At 39.6% G+C, this 24,870-nt stretch overlaps 1 protein-coding gene across 1 annotated transcript in view; it reads left to right on the top strand.

The window, feature by feature from the left end:
• The window catches only part of LOC128744152 (ATP-binding cassette sub-family G member 1), an 84,607-nt gene that overhangs the window by 18,342 nt on the left and 41,395 nt on the right, over positions 1-24,870 (top strand). The window contains exon 2 of the mRNA XM_053840955.1: positions 8,635-9,164. Within this exon, the coding sequence (XP_053696930.1) occupies positions 8,816-9,164 (349 nt within the window). The 5' untranslated portion in view covers positions 8,635-8,815. The remainder of the gene's footprint in view (positions 1-8,634; positions 9,165-24,870) is intronic.

The raw sequence follows: 24,870 nt of genomic DNA on the forward strand, positions 1-24,870 counted from the left end.
GTGTAAACTTGGTTACATTTTCTTGCGTGGTGAATGACACACTGGTTAAAACCACATTAAAAAAATTAAATGGTTTCATTTTTATAATATTTCTGAAATGATGCTTCAATACTTATGAATTTTTAAAATAATGTATGCGATGTAAACGAAGTAAATAAATCGGAAAGTTTCTCTTGAGGTTTTCTAAGAATATATCTATTTTACTTATTAATTTATTTCATGAGTCCATCCACCGTGCTCGCATACAAAAGTTTATTAAGTCTTGGGATCTTTCGATCCAGATCTATGCGATAATATTGATAGATAATAGCTAAACAGTTAAATTAAAAGAAAAATTTCATATTTCATAACAATTTTCCTCCTGCTAAAAAAAAGTTAGCGGTTTATTTAGCGGCACATAAATTTAGCGGAAGCTAACAAAAACGCTAACGGTTTTAAAAATTAGCGAAAACGCTAACCGCTAACCAAAATGTTAGCTGAGCTAATTAGCTGTTAGCGGATTAGCGGAATTGTGCCCACCTCTGCGAATTGCCAACCCAAATACCATCCACAGTCGAAACCAATACGATAAAAAGTTTGCATTTTATTTAAAAATATATTTTAAACGTGCGAACGTGAGCTGGAGGTCAAGGAGGATTCCTATGTCTTTGATGCGGAGTTAAACAGTTCACTGCAGCACCGAGAATATAGTCAAAAACGACCGGTCACTTCTTCCTAGATAACGATACGATTGAACACTTGCTAGCATTGAACTGCTCCTTTCAGTGCTCTCTCTCTCTCTCTCGGGTTACCACTTTAAAAGATTCTTGAATTTGCTAAAGTGATACTAAAAACAAGAGAAATTATTTAAAACACACTCAACGAATCCTACGGTAAAGAGAGAGAAAAATTATTGTATCACTGAGTTGCGTTTACATTATTTACCTCTTGTTCTTTCCATCTCTTACTTTTTTGCTGTTTTTCTTTCTTTTCCTCTTTGTATTTTTTCTCCATCTCTCCTCTTTTCGCGTTCTCAACCCTTTCCTTTTCCTCTTTCTATTTCTTTCTTCTTCTCATTCTTAAAACTGTTGAAACGTTTATCCGTTATGAACAGCTTTTCTAAAATGCTTCAAAATCGGTCTCAAAATTTTAATCTAGTCTAATCCAATTGTCAATTTTGTCATGATCTCATCGAGTGACATGTTTCTTTAGTTGCTCCACACCGCCGTAAACTCGCTTGGGGAAACTCTTCCGTCTAAACCGTAAATGTAAATCATCTCTTCGCGTCTATCAGAGGACAAAAAAGTTTCTAACCAAGTACGTTTTACCACGGCTAATAGAAAATACAAAATTCTTAACAAGGCTCTACCTCAGTTATTCAGAAAACTAAGCGAAATCTTCCCGTTCAATCAGCTTTCGCTTTCGGCAATTCATAGACACGAAACGTAAGGAGGATGGCCTTACTCTCAAGCGTATTTCTAAATGACGACAAAGCGACTTCTCTACATAGAAAATATGACTTGTTAGCTGAAAATTTCTCGGGAGTTTTAAACAGCGAAACTGCAACGGGTGATATTATTGCCAAAGCATTGAGATTTGAACCCAGCAGTGAGATTGAAACCACAACATTTATTGTGACTGCAGATGAAGTCTTCGAGGCAATTTGTAAACTGAAACAATCCTGCAGCCCTGGCCCGGATGGTATTTCTGCTGCACTGCTGAAGAGATGTCGCAATGTCTTAAAATAACTGATTGCTTTAATATTCAATCTTTCTCTGCAATGTCGGCAGTTTTCTAGTCATAAGAAGTGCGTCTTTTTTGTAATTTCGTACTATAGCCCAGCTGGATTAGGTTAAAGCCATTTATACCGACCTGATGGCATTATTTGATCGAGTCAATCATGGTATTTTGTAGCTTCAGTAGCTCTTACAACATGGCTTGTCTCTAATCTAACAATCCGCATAATGGCTATGAAATTGGGTTCATCTTTATCTGACTGGTTCGGAAATTGCTCAGATGTACCTCAGGGAAGCACTCTAGGACCTTTACTGTTTCCGCTGTTTATAAATGAGTTATTTCGTATACCGCCTCGCGAGCGATTATTTTATACTGACGACACTAAAATTTACATAAACATCCACATCGAAATGGACTGCTTGAGACTGCAAGAGCTGTTCAACACGTTTGCGGAATGGTGCGAGAGTAACCATATGACGATTAGCATCTCGAACTGTACAGTTATTAGTCTTTCTCGGAAAAAGTAAACATTGATCTATGACTACCTCTGTAACGTAGTAATGTTGTAACTGATTTCAGCGTTGTGCTAGATGACCAGTTAACCTTCCGACCGCATTATGGCATAATAATTAGCAAAGTTAATCGCTAACGGGCTCATGATCAGGATTGGAAAGGGGGAGCCAGCCCAGGTAACAATTTGAGTTTTATTACACTCTTATGATGGCATTTATGACCAAAATTGGTCTTGAAGACCACCATAAGAGTACAACAAAACACACATTGTTGCTTGGGCAGGTATATTGCGAACCCTTTATTGCTCATTTGTGCGATCAGTCCTGGAAACAAGCCGTGTTTGATGAGATCTACAGTTGGAATTTTGATCTGGGTGGATTGAAACTATTCAGAAACGCTTCGTGCGAAGTGTATACTGCACATTGCTGTAGAGAAATCCGGAATATTTGCCACCTTATGAAGAGCTTTGCCCATTGATCGGTGTTACTTCGCTTGAACAAGGATGACCCATAAAATTCTAGCGGGAATATATGACTACCCAGCTATGTTATTTTCGCTTCAATTGCATTGCCCAACACGACCTCAATTACTTCAACACCTTCTGCGATTAGGAACACAGCGTACCAACTAAAGTCTTTGTTGAAAAGATGCTGGATTTTTAAGCTGCTTTGAAGATACAGTAACGATTAATAATAATAGCTCTTCCAAAATAATTCAAAATCGGCCTCAAAATTTAATTGTCAATTTTGTCTACTAGCTAATTGATCAATTTCGTCTCATAATCACCTTTCATGTGCTTGACAAGCGTGCCACACGAGGCGTCACGTTGGGGAGACGCTAACTTTTTCAAGCGTGAACTGGTGATAATTTCCTATGAAAACCCACTTCGACATGCCTCGGTAATTGTTTACAACGGTCTTCTGTTTGCGGATCATATTTCATCCGGCTGAAGGTTAGGATCGGTTTAGCGCTGTGAACTTCTAGAATGTTGCAACTTTATTGATACCTAAATCAGCAACAAAAAAAGAACCTATTCAACGAAAATAAACGTGAAATTTCGCCATTGAAAGAATGACTCAGCGAATTAGCAACCGAGAGAACCGCGAAAAACGTGCCAGTCGCGGAAGAAATGTTATTTAAATGCTGAGTCATTTTGAGTTGTTTGCTCGGCTTCCGATTTAATTCAGGTTCCTTCAAAATGGCTTATCTTTTGGATAAGAATTTAGTTGCTGAGTTAAATGCTTCGGTTGTTGTTTACACAAACAGTGCTCAGGGGAATTCTCGTGCCGAAGATAAACCGATAAGATCCTGGTATGCTTCATTTAACACTGTAAGGTAGGATAATTGATGTTGATCATCAAAACGAAAAAGTACATAAAAATGTGTATTTGCTTTCAATAAATCTCTTTATTTGGCCAACATAGTTAATAGCAGAAAATGTTTTCGCCGTATTTGCATGCTGAGATCACAGATGTGAATTACCTACTGTTGACATCGTAAACTATATGCTATGAGTTCCGCGAAATATGCTAATACATTCATTTAGCCTACCGGCGGCGACTTTTTTTTTTTGTTTTTCGATGCCCCGACCACTGCTGAATAAATTGACATACCGCTGATTGTTGTTGTTGTTGCAAACAACCAAAACGGCAAAACAACCGATTAATTTGCTGCGGAATGCGTTTCGGAAGCCTCTCACTAAGTACCTATGTTATTCCACGCCGCCGGTAGCTAAATGATATGTTTGTGACAATATTTACAGTCAATTCAGTGTGGTTTTACTTTTGTTTCGCCCTAAGTAGGTTGAAGCCGCAAGAGCACTAAACGTGGGCATATTTTTACGATCCAATAATTTTTTAACTTTTAAACTTTATTTTCATTTTAAAATTTTAGAAATTTTTTTATGATTTTTCATTATACATTTACAGTTTAACATACTTTTACTGTTTTCGGTTGAAAAAACGAGTGACTGTCGAGTCTGTCTCAATCACATCAACGTTGTAAAAAAAGTTAAGGCGCTACATTACTACATTAGACATTACATACTTAATTGATGCAATAAAAACTAATTATTCTACGTGAGTTCTTCTAACCGGGAGAAAAGAACTTAACTAAAATATACAATAGATTTAGATTGACAATTTAGATGATTCTAACTGGAAAAGTGGTATTTACGGACTCATAAAAAGCTCCCAGTCAATAGTTCAGTCTACTAAAATTAAATCTAATTTATGGGCGCATTTCGATGCACCTGAATGGTTGCAGGCACGCTCTGCAATAAAAAGCTCGACTTTTTTTTGCTAGAAACTAGTAGCAATTATTTCACGAGATGCTGCTTTTATTTCGAGATTGCTTACCGAGACGAAATCCACGTTAAATTATCTTCCATGCAGCATTGGAAACGCCAGCTGATGTCTGACAGACGATTCCGTTTAGAGCAATTGACTTTAAAAGGGGGATTTCTCAGAAAAATGCATCTTTTTATTTCGTGACTTCCATTAATTTACAACACCGGCGTGTCGCCGCTTGTGATGATGGGCCGAATGATTTACAACTTCATCATGCTCGTTTGTCTGGTTGAAATATTGAAAGCTCGTGTTGAAAATGACGTACCTCAATAGGAGTCCCAGCTCCAGTGATTTGAGGCAAAAAAAAAAAAATAAAATCAAACAACCTCAGCTGTTGATGAATTGATCGAATTGATGAATGGTAGTTCCTCTCCATACACACCAATAGGGTTGTAGATTATTCGAGAATCCAGCTGTTTCCTCGTATCGAATCGAAATTTTAAACGGTTGAACTTCCATTTATTTATCTACCTTAAAAATGATTACAAATTGATAGACTATAAAAACAGTTGATTTTTAAATTATTATTGTACCTAATTTACTACTCACTCATACTACGGTATTTATCGACACACATATCATTGATATGTTAGATATTTTTCAGATATCTGACCTTAATCTTATAAACCAAGTTTAATTGCCCACAGCTCAATCGAAGTACATTCAAATCAAAGTACAAAGAGCCTCCACCGCAAGTTAACCAATGGAAGAGTCTCAACTCTTAACTGCATTTAGTCGGCTAACGATTTTTAATATTCATTTAGTATAAATTTTTAGTATTCATTTGATCTCCAAAGTGCTTTGTTCGCACGCCCTTTACGTCTCTGGTGGCAAACCCTCACTTACCAGTCTCCCAATAAAGTCGAGATTTCAACGTTGAAATCATACCTGGCAGCCGTTTTCTAAAGTGATTGTTCGCGGCAATTGTGATTGCATCTTTATGTGATCAGTTTAATAGAATGAAAAAAAAAACAATCGGAAACAGGTGAATAGACGATGAATTCTCGCCGTCCAGTAAAACCTGTTCCACAACAGTGCAAATCATCCCCACCGGTGATTCCACGTTGCTAAGCTACCTTGATCCAGCTATACGCCTACTGACAGATCATTCAACTCAATTTAATTGGTAGATAATAGTCCAAATTATTCTCAGAATTTGAAAGCTATCAAATGGCGGTTCTAAATGGGCCTAAGATATTCAATAATTTATCAAGACAATTCACAGCTGATACAAACTTGCAAACATTCGATTCTGATCTACTCAACTCAATCGTTGTGATGACATTTGGTGCATACACGCGACAGTATGCAAGTTCCTGTCGTCAGTGTTGGTTAATCGGATTAGTACGTGCCCGTGGCAATGCATGTGGATTAACTTTTAATGCAAAACAATGATGATGTTGCCGATAGAACAAGCACGTAACATCAGACAAGTAGGTATGAGCGGGAAATTCTCAACAGCTCTGTACGAAAATATCATAAATGATACTTACATAGGATAAATATTCAGCAAATATTTCCTCAATAAATATTCCTTCTCAGACGATGGGCGTCCTGTAACAAAAAATCTCCACAAGTGAATGACTATGATAATTTCTCATACCTAGTCATTATGCTGCCAGAAATCAGACATGTGGACTTTGGATCAGAGTACCCCTTTGTAGCTGAACAAAAACACGACGGAGGGAGCAAAAATATTCTAACAAAACCAACCGGTTTGCCAATGATTTGTTGGGAATTTTGCTTACTAATGTCGAGTTAGGTTACCCTTAGCATATTCCATACATTTAATTAACGCAAAGTCTAACGGCTCTGTTGCTTTGTACCTAATTAATCCGTTGATTTGTGGTTATTTCTTTAAAAATCGGGTTTATTGCGTTTTAAAATAAACGCTGCTCCGTAAACTTTGCGAAATGGATCGAATATCATGTTTATATTAATTACAACATGGACATTGTATTAATGGAGAAAAAGCTTCATCGAAAATTTACCAATTTAATTTAAACCTTATCGCAAAATTTTCCCATTCTTCGGAGATCGCTTATATTTGATTGGAAAATCAAACGAAGCCTAAAAACTTCTGGTCCTTCGTAAAGGCAAAACGTAAAGGAAACTGACTTCGTTGGAACTTGTTTCTTGATAATGAACGTTCGAGTTCGTAAAGCAATATTTGTAATTTGTTCGTAAAACTTCCGCTACTTTTACTACCTCGTTCGAAGTCAATGGCGCTCTCCGTCATGTTTCATGCAATGTTTTGAACATTGGTAACATATGATGATTGACCATTTTCATACTATGAAGAATACAAACTATGAATCATACAGCTTCATCAGTTCATCATATGTTCCTCAAGGAAGCATTCTCGACCCTCTACATTTTTCTTTGTTATTCTCGTCTGTTTTATTATACCAGCAGGATGCAGACTACTTTATGCGGATGATCTTAAACTTTTTCTATGATACGATCCACAGCAGACTGTGTTAAACTGCAACGACATCTGGATTCTGGAAGAAGGGTCTTGGGATACTTCTGGACTTTGACATATCCTTCAGAGATCATTACTCACTAATCATTGTACAGGGAAACAGAAAGTTCGGTTTTAACAAGAATCGGAAAGTGTTTCACTGATTTAAAAATATTCACTAGCATAAAAATATTAAGTTTTTAATACAATTACGATCTGATATTGAACACAAAAACAAGCGTAAAATCAAATAAATTAAAGATAAGTTCGCTTTGTTGAGCCCAGCTCTCAGTAAAAAAAAGGTTTTTTGTAATAAAAATATCAACTAACAAGTAAAATATTGAACGCAGTTCTGCAAATCAAAAGATATTCCACTCGACTCAAGTGCCTCATGAATTACAGAATGGCGATTAAAAATCGTTTGTATATAAATTGTTTCCGCGAAGCCTCAGATGATATCAACGCGGTCATCGTTCAAGAGCGAAACAGTCGTAGAGAGCTAGACATTTTTAATCGGGAAATTCATACGACAGAAACTCCCACAAGTTGGTGCTGCGTGAACCTTCCGGTACCGTGATTTCAAGGGAAGAGTGATAAGGAATTGACATGCAACCGCCGCCGCACCGATAATCGGGTTGGCGTGGAATTGAATGCACTAGTGTAATGAAGCCGCTGCTGTTGAGAGCAAAACAGCTGATAGCGTTTATATACTCGGGCTCCTCATCGGTATATATTTAATTGCTGCTAATTTGTTTGTTTGCGTGAATCATGCAAATTCAAGGTCGCTCTATTCTAGGTCTATCTATCATAGAAGCAAGTATACGTGATGTAGTGAGTTGAGAGGTGCTTTCTCATCATGACTAATCAGTGCGTGATCATCGATGTTTTAACATTACCTTTTTTATAAACTTTATTTTTCTCATATTTCACTTCGTGCAAAGCCTCAAAACATAATTTGGTTACTATCTGCGCAGAGAAGTACGGATGTTTGCTTTACTGCCATTGTGCGATAAGTTCGCTCTGAAGACCTACTTTTATTGATACAGTAAATACGCCTCAGATTCAGCGGCAATGTGTTTGTATATTTGACTGCCATAATTCCTACCGGAATAAGTAAACTTTTATGCGAAATGGGTTATGTAAACTGTTTTCGGGCTTAGTGAGCTAATTTGGTGCACTTGAACGCAAGTAATTTATTTGAATGAAGAATGTAAAATAAAAAGAGCTTATGTTTAATGTGTGATAAACAATTTGCGGAACTTCAGTCAAGAATTTTCCTGCTTGAATCTACGTGAGAAATCACCCGTCAAACTTGACTTTGCACTCAGGTATACAATTACAGATGCATACAACCGGTATCAATCAAAAGTGACGATTAGCATTGTAGTTTAACGAGTAGAAGAAACCTCATCAACTAATGTACTTACTTTTTAAAATAACCCGCGTCGATCCACATTGTACTTCACACTCGCAATTAGACGCTGCTTTATGGCAATAATAACACCAATTATTCGCATATCTGATTTGACACCCTCTCGTCTGAAAGATTCCTTTAAATTGTTTTTTTTCTCTCTCTCCATACATCTTCACCAGGTTTAATCGCATTTGGGAGGCTTAGAGAGCCCCGGTACGGTAGCGGAAACAATGCACTGCTCGCTGTAATTCTCACAGCATTTACCGAACGTCCTAAGGTGCGGGTGATTTCGTGATCAGATAGGCAAGCTCATCTTCCTCGGGCTGCGGTCGTGCGTGAAATTGACGAAAATTAACCATAATGACCATCCAGCAGTCATCGGGCCAGCTCGCCATGGTAGGCATACCGATCAGTTCTGCTTCGACCGTTCCGCCGTCCACAGGAACTACTACTACTACTAATACTGGTACTGGTACTGGTACCGGTGGCACATCTACGTTCAGTTGCTGTCCGGCAAACGGCGAAAGTTCTTCCATCGGTGAGGATTCCATCGAAATGAGCGACAGTCAGGGAAACAACAATACGGTTTACCATAACGGAATGTTCGAGGGGGACGATTATCGTTTTCCCAAGCGACCTCCGGTCGATATTGACTTTCGGGACATCCGGTACACGGTGAAACGGTTCAACGTGACGAAGGTGAAGTTCGGTGAGTACAATTGTGTAAAAAATGTCGAAAAGACCAGTGTTTTTATGTCAAGATACTCCCTCGGTACGTTTAGAAAAATTATGCATGCAGAATCTATGAATAATTTAGAATTGTATTTGATTTGGAAGTGAATCTAACGCCGGATAATGGAACAACATACGACATACGGATCAATAACGATAAATATCAAAGTAATTATAATCCACATGCAACACAAAATCATGCATTATTAATAGGGATTGGTATTTCACTTTTCACCTTTTGCATGATTCAGAAAATAGAAACGGGGTTTCTCAACTTAAATATTGATAAGTTTAATTACCTTTCAGAGGTCACAAAAACTAACTAAACTGCCCCTGATCCGAGGTAAAACCACTTCGAAGACCTCTTTTTATAACTTATTTGAGTACGACGATCGAATGCTCATGGCCGATACTAATCACAAATCGAACGGTGGTCTTTTGCTTTACTATTTATTTGACCTAATGGCTATTTAATTGTGAGAACTGGACTTAGTTTTTACGCAACTTTTTTGCTGGCTCTGCTGCTTACGTTTTTTTTGCCGTTGCTAATTCACCAGGCAACTATGCTTCTTCCATAAGATTTTCCCGAAAAGCAAAGCATACTGTTTTATTCATACGGCCCAGTATGTCACATTATTTTAGTGTTTTAATATCAACAACAAGCCATCACTTTTTTAAATTATTGTGCTTTTCTCCCAAAAATTTCGATCTCTGAAAATATAAAAAAAAGTTTGTTTGAAACCCAAATAATTCCGAAGATAAATGCAATTGAATTAAAATTATCGGGAAGAAAGAAAATGAGAACTTCCCGTACCAAACGCTTCCTATTAATATAAGTGATTAAGTGATACTTCGGACCCTTCAATTCTAATCTAATCTAATCTCACACTAACGCACCCAATTTTTGAAAACATCCTGGAAAATGACGATTACTTGAATCAATAATTGTTTTTGTCAACGGCCAACTGAGCAGCATGTACCGCAGGGAGAATTCTAAGAAATGAATTGGAACCAGAAATACCTAATTCCATTAAACTCTTTGAAATCAAGGGGACGGAGAAAGCGAGGACCTCCGGTACCAAACGCTTCCCATATATTTAGACAATAATTTATTTACAGTCGTTGGGAGTATCTTTGCTAATAAGGGTTAAGTGACAGTCCTAACCCTCGGGGATGAACTAATGTCATTTAGACCAAAAGCCAGGCTGCAAGTGGCCAAGAGATAGCGCCTTATTTCGCTCGCTGAAAATAGATTAATCTACCAAACATACTAGTTTAAATAATATAATTCTTGAAAATTAAGTCGTGTGGTTCAATGGTTGCCTAGAACTATAGTTTTAAGGTTAGGAACTGAAAATCACACGATTTCGCACCCTTCTAGCTTGGCTACGCAATTATACAAATTAGAGTATTGCCAGGTATAACCAGATGAATGCGCAAGGGGCGCGGTCTGCGCTGCGGTGCCACTCCTGGTCGGGAACTTTAACGGTAATTTTTTTCACAATCGACGTAGCAGACGGTACCAGAAAGTAATGAAACAAAGGTGTTGATAGTATCCAAACAGAACAGGACAAGGCATAAAGGGGGAATGAGCGGAAAATTAGGTAAGGGTGGTTCATTAAAGCAACGCTTAAGAAGTTATGTACCGTTCGTCTTTACTCAAGCTAGGGGATCTGCGGATTGAAACATGCTATAATCGGAGCAAATTATAACCGGATTCGAACCCACTTCTCCTCCCACTACTTGTGGATTGCAGGTATTGGTGAATCTTTGGACCACCAATTGATATCCTGGGGTCCTGGTGTGTCGTTATCCAATCAACTCCAACAGCAGTTGAATGTCCTTGACAACGCACATTGATCGAGTGTGAGGTCCACCGCGAAGTCTACGGTCTATTCCTGGTTGTCTGCTGAAAATAATTTTGGGATCGGGCATTCTTTCCATGTGCCCAGAATGCGTTAATGGTAGGTCCATATCTGGCTGCTTCCGATACATAAGACCTAAAGGCCGCTTACACTGCTTTACGGTTTACATTTACATTTACATTTATTGGGATATTTAATCTGACATAAAAATTGTCTTAATTAATGGAAACTTATAACATATTACACCTCTTCAATTTTTGTGCAAACACGTGCGATGGTTCGCCGAACTCAAATAGTTCCTCCACTTTTGTAAAAGTCCGAATGCATTCCGTGATTGGTTCGTTATATCCAAATGCCGTTCGATGAAATGGAGTTTGTAGTAGGCCCGTCGATCGTAATGGTCGTTGTGATACCCGGAAATTCAGCAAGGACAACAGTTTCGGAGAATCAATTTCACCATTGATTAGTTTAGCCACAAATATCGCCTGATGCATTTTGCGTCTGTGGTCAAGCGTGTCAAGGTCGATTAAACGGCACCGGTTTGCATACGGTGGCAAGTTATCGGGATGACGCCAAGGGAGATGTCGCAAAGCCATTCGAACAAATCTTCTTTGCACACGTTCGATGCGTAGATTCCAAGTGATCTGCTTGGGAGACCAAACTAAATTACAGTTCTCCAGCAGTGGTCGTACTAGCGCGCAATACAAGGATTTTAAACAATGGACATCCTTAAAGTCTCGTCCAATCTTAGAAATGAACCCAAGCTGTCGAGATGCTTTTGAAATAATCAATTCACGGTGTAAATTAAATGTTAATTTAGCGTCTAGCAAGACACCCAGGTCACTAACCCGATCCACTCTGCGTAATTCAGTATGGTCAATAGTATAATTAAAGTAGATAGGGTTTTTGATGCGGTGGAAACTAATAACTTCACATTTTGGTATGCTCACAATGAGCCAGTTCTGTCTACACCAATCGGCAAATACATTCAGTAAACCTTGTAATCGACGGCAGTCGTCTTCATCACTAATCACCGCGTATAGTTTCAAATCATCGGCGTATACTAACTTGCTGCCAGATTCCAGTAGTAACGCCACATCGTTGAAGAACAGTAGAAAAAGCAAAGGCCCCATGTTGCTGCCTTGAGGCACTCCAGATTTATTGGGAAACATCGAGGAAATACTGGGTCCGAGTTTCACACGTAATACTCTACCGCTGAGGTATGAGTTCAGCCATTCAATCATTTTTTGGGAAGCACCGAGGCGAGATAGTTTCCGTAAAAGTATCCCGTGGTCAATTCTATCAAAAGCCGCTTTCAGATCAGTATAGATGACATCTACTTGTTTTTTGCCTTCCATTTGCGTAATACACGTCGTAGTAAACTCCAGTAAATTAGTACAAACGGACCGACCAGGCATGAAACCGTGTTGAACAGCTGAAATGTAATTCTTAGTGCGGGATAGTATTACACCACTTACAATTATTTCAAACAATTTAGATGCCGCAGAAAGACTGGTGATCCCGCGATAATTCCTAACATCATGACGGTCGCCAGATTTATAAACTGGAAACATAAACGATTGCTTCCAAATGTCAGGAAATATTTTCCTTCGGTTGATTTCGGTTGATTTCGATGTCATCGACGTCATCCACAAAACCAAGAAGCATGTGAGATTTCATACCATTTCTTTCCACGTTTGCCTTTCGTATTCCACCTTCCATGGCAACGTTGAATAGCAGGTTAAAACGTGCATCTCCTTGCATCAGTTCGTCCAATGTCACGAAAGCGGCTTAGGTCTCACCTACTATACAGATGATTTTGACCCATCCAGCATCACACCAATCTGCTTATATAGTTTAGCCGGAAAAAAAATGTTCTAACATTATCTGCCACAGCTCATTTCGTTTGACTGAATCGTACACCGCCTTGAAGTCCACAAGCTAATGATGACTCCATGATTTTATCTAGTAACTTACTTACTTACTTAATTGGCCTAACGTCTTATGACAAGGCCTGCGCAGTATAATTTCTCCATCTGTTTCGGTCCATGGCAACTGATCTCCACTTCCGCGGGCACCCAGTGCTCGCCAGATCTCGCTCCACCTGGTCTTGCCACATCGCTCGTTGTGCCCCTCTTCGTCTTGTTCCTACCGGATTTGATGCGAAAACCATTTTTGCAGGATAGTTGTCCGGCATTCTAGCAACATGTCCTGCCCAACGTATCCGTCCAGCTTTAACCACTTTCTGAATACTTGGTTCGCTGTAGAGACGCGCGAGCTCGTGGTTCATTCTTCGCCTCCATACACCGTTCTCTTGCACTCCACCAAAGATGGTTCTTAGCACCCGCCGTTCGAAAACTCCGAGTGCTCGTATGTCCTCTTCTGGCAGTGTCCACGTTTCGTGCCCGTAGAAGACAACCAGTCTAATTAGCGTTTTGTACAGTGTGCACTTTGTACGGGGGCTCAAATTGTTCGACCGCAAGTGTTTGTGGAGTCCGTAGTAGGCTCGACTTCCGCTGATAATACGTCTTTCAATCTCACGGCTGGTATTGTAGTTCTCTGTTGCCAGTGAGCCAAGGTATACGAACTCGTCGACTACCTCGAACTCATCCCCGTCGATTACCACGGTACTGCCCAAGCGAGCCCTGTCGCGCTCGGTCCCGCCCGCCAGCATATACTTCGTTTTAGACGTATTTATTTTCAATCCAATCTTCTCTGCTTCGCGTTTCAGCCTGGTGTACTGATCTTCCACCGCCTCAAATGTTCTGCCGACAGCATCCACGTCGTCAGCAAAGCAGATAAATTGACTGGATTTATTGAAAATCGTGCCCCGCATTTCGACCGCCGCACGCCTTATAACATCTTCAAGCGCAATATTCAACATTGCAGGCAGGAAAGACCATCTCCTTGTCGAAGTCCCCTGCGAGATTCGAATGGGTCCGACAATCCACCCAAGATTCTCACACAGCACTGGATCTCATCCATCGTAGCCATGATAAGTCTAGTAAGCTTACCCGGAAAGCCGTTTTCGTCCAAAATTTTCCATAGCTCTTGTCGGTTTACGCTATCATATGCGGCTTTGAAATCGATGAACAGCTTCTGAGCTTCTGGAGGATCTGCCGCAGGGTGAAGATTTGGTCCGTTGTAGACCGACCCTCCATGAAGCCTGCCTGGTAACTTCCCACAAATCTATTGGCTATTGGCGATAGTCGATGAAAGAGGACTTGGGACAGCACTTTGTAGGCGGCATTCAGGATAGTGATTGCTCGGTAGTTCTCATAATCCAGCTTATCACCTTTCTTGTAGATAGGGCAGATAACCCCGCCTTTCCACTCCTCCGGTAGTCGTTCCGTATCCCAAATCTTGACAATCAGTTGATGCAGACAGCCGGCCAACTTGTCCGGGCTCATTTTAATAAGTTCCGCTCCAATGCCATCCTTTCCCGCTGCTTTGTTGTTCTTCAGCCGCTGGATGGCTTCTTTAGCTTCCCTTATCGATGGGGATGGCACATCTTCGTCGCTTGCTGCACCAATGTGGTCACTTCCTCCGCTATCATGGTCTTCCGCCTGCACGCCATTCAGGTGTTCATCGTAGTGCTGCTTCCACCTTTCAATCACCGCACGGTCGTCAGTCAAGATAACTCCTTCTTTATCTCTGCACATTTCGGCCCGCGGCACGAAGCCTTTGCGAGATCCGTTGAGTCTCTGATAGAACTTCCGTGTGTCGTGGAAGCGGTACAGCTGTTCGAGTTCTTCGCACTCCTTCTCCTCTTGGTGGCGCTTCTTCTCCTTGAAGAGTCGGGTTTGCTGCCTCCGCTTCTGTTTGTATCGCTCCACATTCTGACGGGTGGCTCTACGCAGCATTTGTACCCGCGGTGCGTTCTTCTCAGCCAATATCTGCCGGCATTCCTCGTCAAACCATTCGTTACGTAGATTCGGTGCCACACTGCCTAGGACGTTCTCCACTACGCTGTTAATGGCTGTTTTCACGGCATTCCAACAGTCCTCAAGAGGGGCTTCATCCAGCTCTCCCTCTTCCGGCAGCGTGGTTTCGAGAGATAACGCGTAGTTTTCAGCGACCTCCGGTTGCTTCAGTCGCGCTACATTATACCGTGGCGGGCGGCGGTATCGTATGTTGTTCACAACAGATAGTTTTTGACGTATCCTTACCATCACTAGGTAGTGATCCGAATCAATGTTAGCGCCCGGATAGGTTCTGACGTCGACAATGTCTGAAAAGTGCCGACCATCTAGTAACTTATGCAGGGTAAACATCTGATCCGTCGTGGAGCGACATGTCCTTAAACAAGCTTCGTTCACGACAACGAGGGGCTCCGCTAAAGGTCTCAGTCTACGGAACAGGCCGGAATAGGTAGAATTGAGCAATGTAATGCCTCGATTATTTTTACACTAGAGTCGATATCCGTTTTTAAAAACAGGGCAAATGAGGCCATTCAACCTCTCCTCTGGCATTTGTTTTTCCTTCCAGATCCCGATAATGATCCCTCGCTAAAAAACCACCCGCTCCTCGCTTTTACAAGTTCAGCCAGGATATCGTCCTTTCCAGTAGCCTTACCATTTTTCATTTCACTGGTTGCCTTCTTAATTCTCTCATGTGTTGGCTCCACAGCTTAGCCATCGCTCAAAATTATTATTCCACGACTCCTGACCTGGTTCTTCTTGTATGTCACTCTCTGGCATTCGGTATCTAACTAGCTATTACGCTATCTTTCACGTGTCGTGCTTACCACCTTTCTCGCAATTGTTTCAATGGAACCGTTGAAAGTGAAACGTAGGGTCCACTCAATACGACCTTGCAAGAATCTTACATACGACGAGATAGTGGTCAGATTTGGTTCCCGAAAAGACACAATGACATCCGAAAAGTGTCAACCGTCGATCAGAATATGATTGATCTGGGAGCTAGAGTCTCCAGGTCTGTTTCCGAATATTCAGACGTGAAAAGTAGGTGCTCGATAGATGAAGACTAAGTCTTCCAATGACAGGACGGAAGAACTTTTCCCTACCGATCTGCGCATTTGCATCTCCGATGCGATGATAATTTTCACGTCATGTTTTGGACGCTCTCCATTAGTCCTCTAGATCCGGTCGTAAAACTCGTCCTTAGCATCATTGGATTTGTCATTTGTCGGTTCGTTTACTTCTCTTAATTCTCAACACACATTTACAGCCATGTAATGCACCTCCTTCGGATAACTTGTTGCTTTTGTTTTCCCAACACTACGCAATCGACTCTATGTTCTGCTTTTCTACCGCCACTACAGTAGATGTGGTACTAGTAACTTGTAAGAAGTGCCTGCCATAGGGTCTAATGCTTGGAACAACCTTTTTCCAGAATTTTGCCACCGAACTCCACTGCGAGTCGATCCAGCTCGAGCAAACAATCAAGCGCGAAACCGACATCCCGCTGATGAGTCTGCCATCTGAGGTACAGCATTTCTTATTCAGCCGCTTGCTCCGAGACAGACACTGTTGGAGCCGCCCCTAGCCGGGGGAACAGGCGCTCAATTTCGCACCTCCTTTTCAGATATGACCATCGAACGTCGCTGTTTGTCGCTGACAAAGTCAGAACTAAATTCGACATTCCTTCCAAGTTACTCCCCCCATTGCATAGCCAGAGATCAGAATTGTTTACTTACCGGATTAATGAACAGAAAAAATCATGTTATTACTCTTATTTTAATGATTTTGAGTTCCTGTTATCAAGTTGATACGTTACTGCAAGCTTAACCTCTAAATTTGGCAGCAATATAAAGCAATTATCGTTAAGTTTGTTACGGTGCATATTAAAAATGTGACCTGCATAGTACGCACTATGGGCCAGAAATTAAATTTCGGGACAAAAATATTTGCGGTTAAACAGCATGTCTAAGCTCAATGTGGTCTTTGGAAACTTTTTGAATAAAAAATTGATGCATATTTTGAAGGGGTCGTCCAATATTTAAGCGTTACTTAAACAACAACTTAAATAATAACTTTTTGAGTAAATTTTTTTTCACCTTTTTGGTTTTAAAATATTAAAGCTAAACCAATTTCAAGTAATTTTTCTGAAGATATGAAACTTCTACCTTGTACCCATTTTCAGCAATAGATCTTTGTTTATAAATGACCCCTCAAATCACATTTCTTCTTGTAACATGTTTATTTCAACAGACAGCTCAATGTGATGTTCTAGAAAATATTTTGCACATAAACGAGGAATATTTTTGCTGAAGACTATTTTGCTTTATGTGCAAAAAATAATAAGATATAACTGATTTTAGGTTAAAAACCATCTGATGAAAAATCCGAATATCTTAGCCATCTGCAATTAGTTTGCATATCAATTTGTAGGGAATTATTAAAGCTATCTGCCTAAATGTGTATTTCAAAGAATACCTGGGAATACCATGACTGGGAATACCTGGGAATAGTACGGATTTTTTTTCATACATTTTATACTTAATAAATATGCGTCCTAGCGTCAAACAGTCTTCACAGAAAATATGTATTTCAACATAATGAATAACTTGGATTAACATTTGAAAGCAATAAAATAATCGTGTGCAAAGTTATTGAGTGTAATTGATTTTTAAGTGCTCTTTTTTTAACACATCATTATTCGCAACCGGTAAAAGATAGATAATTACTTCATTCAGCAAAGTTGCTTATATTAGTATGTTCTGCAACTTTTGGAGAAAAAATTTTTTTTTTTAATTTAGGCCATTGCAAATCATATTTAAAGTTTTTGTCACCCCCCCTTGAAAATTGGCTTGAAAAATCGGGGGGCAAAAAATAATTTGTAGGATATGAGTCAAATTTCTTTTTATAAAATCAATTGTCTGTGGGCTCTATAGTCTGAAAAACTCGAAAAATGAGTCTCCGATTTGAATTAACGCTTCTAGCACGAAACAGAAATTGAAATTCAAACAATGGAATTTCCGAAAATCGTCCAAAAAATTTTCCTTCGTTTTTGACTTTTTTCGTATAATTTTGCATAGAAAATAATAACGTATATATTATAAGCAAGAATAGATTCGGTTTTCACGTTTAAACCTTAAATAAAAATTCTTTAAATCCATGTTTTTTTTTTGCTCGATTAAAAAATTCACTTTGTTTTTTTTCGCCCGCCCCCCTTCAGTGGCCGAACACCGGAAGGACAAAAACTTTATAAAATATTTGTAATGGCCTTATATTTAAGAAAACAAAAGTTTGTATCACCCTAATAGGTGAATTCATGGTCACCCTAATAGTGCAAGAAGATGCGCTATATTTTATTATTTTACTTCTCCGAAGACACCACTCTTGAAAAAATACAAATTTTTCATCAGACGGTTTTTAACCTTATTTTATAAATTAATGCAGAAAAAGCAATAGTCTTCAGCAAAAATATTCCTCGTTTATGTGCAAAATGCTGTCTAGAACATCACATTGAGCTATTTGTTGAAATAAACATGTTACAAGAAGAAATGTGATTTGAGGGGTCGTTTATAAAAAAGGTCTATTGCTGAAAATGTGTATAAGGTAGAAGTTTGATATCTTCAAGAAAAATACTTGAAATTGGTTTATCTTTAATATTTTGAAACCAAAAAGGTGAAAAAAAATTTACTCAAAAAGTTATTACTTAAATTGTTGTTAAAGTAACGCTTAAATATTGGGCGACCCCTTCAAAAGATGCATCATTTTTACATTTAAAAAGTTACCGAAGAGCACATTGAGCTGAGACATGCCGCTTAACCGCAAATATATGTGTCCCGAAATTTTAATTTCTGACCCATAGTGGTACGGTCAGTGCCAACTGCAGACAAATGCGTGCTTGAAGAAGAGCGCGTTTTTTCCGCTTTAGAAAATTTGGTTGAAGCCTTTTTTGTATCATTTTCTCCACCATTTCTCAAATTGCCAAGCACAGAAAATGTACAAATCTTTGAATTTCATTTTTTTATTAAATGTCCACAAATGTCCAAGAGCATATATCAGAAGTTTTTTTTTCATACTGGTAATAAAAAAGTACGTGATTCAAAAACGTAGCTGAACGCGTGCGCTACTATTAGCTGCTTGTTTTGAAGTTGCCGTAATAAACATCAAACCCATATGCCTTTAAACACATCGCAATTTTTATGTATGACTCACGTTTTATTGCGTTTATCTTCAGTACATCATTTTATGAAAGTTTTTAAGCTTGGTGTATCATTGAGAAGATGAACAGGAAATTCACCATTACAGGGGAAGCAGGTTTTGGTAATTGAGGATTGGAAAATCATGATATGTTAAGAACAAGTGTGGATAACAGCGTAATAGGTTCGTAAGCAATTAATTTAACTTGTACATTAACTAATGACAGTAGCGCAGTTTTACTCTACACCAACTAAAATATTACGAGGATTCAATTAATTTGCGTGAATTTTCAAAACTGTAGGCAAATTGACACCCGGCAGAAAAACATGTTGCTTTGTCATATTAAATTTTATAGCTTAACATTTTACTTGTAGATTTATTTTGTGTACCCTCTTGTGTATGGATTAAGTAACAGTGAAACCGAAAACTATCTACTTTGCATCAAACCATTGCAATGCATTATTGAGGTGAATTTGAAAATCGCTAAAACCTAGCCAATATGGTGGATGGACCTTCGCCGAGTCACAAATTACCGATCACTCACTCACTCGTGTTTCGTCTTGCGTAACTTACGCGTGACTAAACTGCGAGCCACCCTTCTGGTTTAGCATTTCGCTGATCCACGGGCAATTGCAACGCCCGAACGCCGGCCGCTGTATAGCGTGATCATTTTGCGAAGCTTTTCAAGAACGCCGATCGCGTATTTAATTCTACCGAGCTTGCAGTCAGTCGAGTCGACCGGCCGTTTTGCCATTATCATCGTATAACTGATTACCGGCTGAAGCCATTGCCGCCGTATTGGTGTGATGTGAGTGATTTGTCTGTTACGTTCTATCGGTACTCTAACGTACCCATACTGAAAGTAAACTGAAAGCGGCCTCATCGATGCACGCCGCCTCTAGAACGAGGCAAGTCAAATGAGGTCAACTGGTGTTTGCACCTTCGCCTCGAATGCGACCGGTAGTTGATAATTGTCGGTTGGCGTAGAATCGTACCGTGCGTGAAACCGACCGGCTCTCGAATGGACGTTTACTCGGTCAATATTATTATTGTACAATACGTAGAAAACTTTTATGGGGAATCTCTCGTGAGGAGGCCGTCGTCGATCGGTCACACGCGCCTTCCGTGATGCCGGTGGTACCGGCACGAGAATGCGCTAAATTCTTGACAGGCACTTTGATCTAACCGAACAGAGATGATAATTAAAGATATGGTCTCTAAAGGGTTAGAGGTTTCAAAAAATCGAGATCAAACATTGCGTGTCAATGTTTGACCTGGTGAAATAATTGGAAAGTCTTTCGGCGTGTAATTCGAAAAACTTAAATCGAACACCAGAACAATGCAGATCGCTGTAGCTCCTTGCACTTGATTTTTCCAAAAGGGCAAAAGTATTCAATACATATCAACCAAAGCATTAAATAAAACGTTTTCACAGCTGATATGTCACACATTTTTATCATTCTGAACAGGTAAAGGTGAACTACTCCACAGACATATACTAACTGAACTAACTAACTGAATAAAATATCGAGCATCAAACCGCATTTTATTGAAAATGGGACATACCCACATTTACCATACCACCATAGAGTTCGTTCAGTTATCAACACATATGCAACCCTATACTACATGCAAATTGACGCCTAGCAGTATTGGTCCGTTTGCTATCACACGGCGCAACAGTGTCATTTTTCCACCCATATTGAGGATCGCGTTTGAATTGATCAGCTATCAGCTTCCATCAAACCATTCAAATTGCAGCGGGCTTTCAGATGCCAGGCGCATCTTTCGCGACTAGGAACTTACCTTGGAGTTTTTCCGCAAGCCATTATGTGGAAATTCCGAGCACGTTCAAGTCACGCGTGCTCGGTCGCACTCTAGCATTAGAACATTGACCATGAAATACGCTATTGTGAGAATAAGGCAAAGCAATATAAAAATAAACGTTAATTATTACTAATCGCAAATAAGCCGTCATCGCTACTGAACATAAAATTGATTGGAAGCTAGTACCTACCTAGATACGAGCAAAAGGCGGCGTTGTAAATCGATTTGCAATAGTGAGGCACACTTCTCGTGCCCTTCGCAATATTTACGATAGAGTTAACCTCTTCATCGGGTAGGTACTTGCTGTGTAGTAAATTAGAATTCACCCCACACCGGTTGATCCTAGGTTGGGTTCACAGTTGATTGAGTTTTTCGTTTGTTTAGTGCAGGTTTACAACCGCAGGGCGGCTTTTCAATTTATTAGAAAAATTAATCACTTGTATCGACATCTGAGCAGGTGTCAATGATCTGCCGAGTCAAGTGATCGTCAGCCAGTCAGCCAGCGGTACTTCAGGGTAGACAGGTAGACTCCTTGAGTAGACGCATAGTTGACGGAAAACCGGAGGAGGTTCGATCACCGTTGACGGATTCCGCCATAAATTTGATTGATGGAGACGACTTAGAAGAACGATTGCAAATGGACATGACGATGAACAGTTGTGAAACTTTAGATCATAGACATTATCATTACCCGTATATTTTGGGTATGAAATGGGGAAGGCAAATGAGCGTCCAATATAGCTCTAGACATCCCAAGCCCCTACCTAGCGCCTCCACGTGGCCATACCTGGTAATGCTCTATTGAGTAGCCAAGCTAGGAGGTGCCTTGCCGGGTGGTTCCGGGCTGCCTGGTCTCAAAACCGCGGTTTTGGGCAGACGGCGGAGCCACACGGCCTAGCTAATAGGTAAGCCTAATAAGTTATTTTAATTATTTTTTTCGTTTTAGCTTATGAAGCATCTCCTGCTATATAGTAAAAACTGGCCAAAACGAGTTTTAATACTGCACATGGATACCAGAATGAAAAATTAAATTAACTTTTAAAAATTAAAATTAAATAAGAAGCATTTATGGAACCCAAAGGACGCTACTCTATTCCATACGAAGGACTGCTGGTGAGATTGTTCTATTTTTATCATTTATACCACATTTCATCTTAATATAATATCATATATTAACAGTATTATTATTGATATCATAAATGTGGAAGGCTGGATGACGGAGTGGATTGCCAACCTGAATCCTTAAGGTCTGAAGCAAATATGGCACTTCTCAATTCAAAACAAACAAATCATCACGTGGGTTAAAGTTGGTATAGCGAAATTGATTATTACATGGAAGGATCCTAATGCTGGAAGGCGACTCTTATAACCCCGGAATGCGCACAAGTGCCTCTGCTTGTGGGTCCGCCCAATCCCTTTTGGCCCTTCTGTAACAGCATTAGTGTGAAATTCATTTGATAATCAAATTTGGATCTACTGTAATTCTACCCACATACATTGGCAAGTCCTTGAAATGATGGTGGCTTTCCCCTACTACTACTACTACTACTACTATTATCATTACCCGTATATTTTGCAATTCAAACTTATATCTAACGTTGTCAGAATAGCAATAGTTAGCTTACTTGTTCGTCCTGCAGTCCCGCACCACCAAACCAAGTTTCACACAAGCAGCTTTCCAAAAGTAAAGTGAATGCAACAGGTAGCAGCTTAACCCTGGTAGCGCGACTTAACCTCATTCCTAGGTTGATTTTGAGAGAAAGCTAGCGCGAATCTCAGCAGCTTCCGTGCCGACTTCTTTGCTAAACATTTGAAGGGTGCCTTTTTGCTGTACAACTCCGCTCAGACAACTTAATTGCACTTCACAGCAGCAGCTCATCCTTCAAATGGCTACAGACTTCGAGACGGTTCGAAACTTTGAAAGCACGCTCTCTCGAACGCTCCGGCCGGCCGGTACTCGACGGGGATGCCTCGAGGGTTTGTTTTTTCGCACACTTCTATGGTTTTAATTTTTTTCGCTTCCAATTTAATCTCTGCCTGACGTAAGTAGAAGATTTTTGTTTCGGTGCGAATTAAATTAAGTAAACAATTTGTTCATTGTTCAATTGTTCGAGCCATCTGCAGTGGCACATGGAAACAACGGAATAAAATGCAGGCGCCTTTAAGTATCTTTTTAGCTGGTGTTCCGTCTCATCTTTTAAAACAATCGCACACTATTCTCTATGGTCGACAATGTAGACAGCAGGAAATTCTGCACGATTATCAGATGGAAAATAAGCAGAGTCTCAATAAAAACTCGATTACGTTTATAAAAAAGTATCCTAAACAATTTTTTGTGTTTTGTTGATAAGTGAACATTGAATAGATTCCTCCGCTACAAATGATTCTGTAGCGTCTTGTACGCCGTTACGTGCTACATCCATTTTATTCGAACAAAGGATATCTTTGTCGTCTTGACATATGAAATACTGCAGATCATGCCAGTATGACTGATTTTTTTTGTTTTTCTGATGATTCAGTAAAATCTGTTTGTACGACACCGATTGACAAAAGCGAGACTTCAGCTATGCTGATTGTTATTGGGCGGGAACCACATAATCAATCTCACACATAATCTGATCAACAAAAATATTTTGCTTCAACGCTTTCTGATTTCAATATATTGTAAACTATCAACAATAGCGTAAAGTTGCTACAAAATGCTACATGATTGTGCTCAGAGGCTCCCAATGATAGCGGCGGGCCGGAATGACTTCTGACCGAAGATGGAAATAATCGTTTCTAGCGATCAAAAGCATATATAACACTGATTGACTGCTTAAAATTGTAAAGAGAATAAAGTCTTCTGACAAAGGCTGCAGATCCACTGAATGTCATGATCTGTACAAGTGGCGATAACTCGCAGGTTGAATAAAAATAATTTATTTTTTTATCCCTGCTTCTGACTATTGTGGTAGGAGGATTCTAAAGGTTTCTGCGGTTTTTCGGTATCCGGTATTATTACTCCAATAAAATGTCAATAGTCTTATAATTTGTTTTTATCTAGCCTTGATACAAGTTCAAGTGTTATGACATGATGTTATTTTACTTCATGACAAGGCTCCAGCACACCCTGTGGAATTGATAAAGAATAGCTCTCTGTATCATGGAAAGCACTTTCGCATGCCATTTAATCATCAAACTCCCCTATTTCGGATTTTACTTATTTCGTTTGATGGAAGAAGTGAAACTAACTAACTCACTGTTAATCATCGATTAAATTGTTATTTACAAACTTGCGGTCTCGCCACGCTTCCGGAATGAGCAACTTGTTTTAATAATATAGTCTTAGTCCATACATCTCCTAGTACAGGTCAATGTCTATTGATCGGAAGCCTATTGTAGCGGCGAATGGAACACGATTTGGCCTTCATAAAGCGCTACAATCAGTAATACAGGGAGTTAAAACCAGGCTACATATTTCGCTTCCAAAACAGCGGATGTTTCTACAGCCGCTTCTGAGGGCACTTGGAGAACGGACTACCTACGAACAGCCGAATAAATCTAATAATAAATCTAATGACCGAATAAAAAATGACCGAAAATCGAATGGCCAAATGTGATATGCGGCCGAAAATATTCACGGCCTTTTACCAGCACAAATACTGGGTATATGTTGTCCTTACTGTCATTTTTTGAAGCACCTTTTTTGGTTTTAAAGTAAATAATTGTGTTGTGCTTATGTTGTTTGTTTGATTAAAGTTATTTATTAACTGCTTTCCAATTTATGTTTTTTCATTGAATAGTATTTAGACAATGACAGGTTTTTCGGTCATTTGGATTTTGGCTATTAGTTTTTTGGTTGCGACCCATGACTCGGCCTCGCAATTTTCTTTTA

This window comes from Sabethes cyaneus, chromosome 3 (genome assembly GCF_943734655.1).
Source record: "Sabethes cyaneus chromosome 3, idSabCyanKW18_F2, whole genome shotgun sequence".
Classification (NCBI taxonomy): Eukaryota; Metazoa; Arthropoda; class Insecta; order Diptera; family Culicidae; genus Sabethes; species Sabethes cyaneus.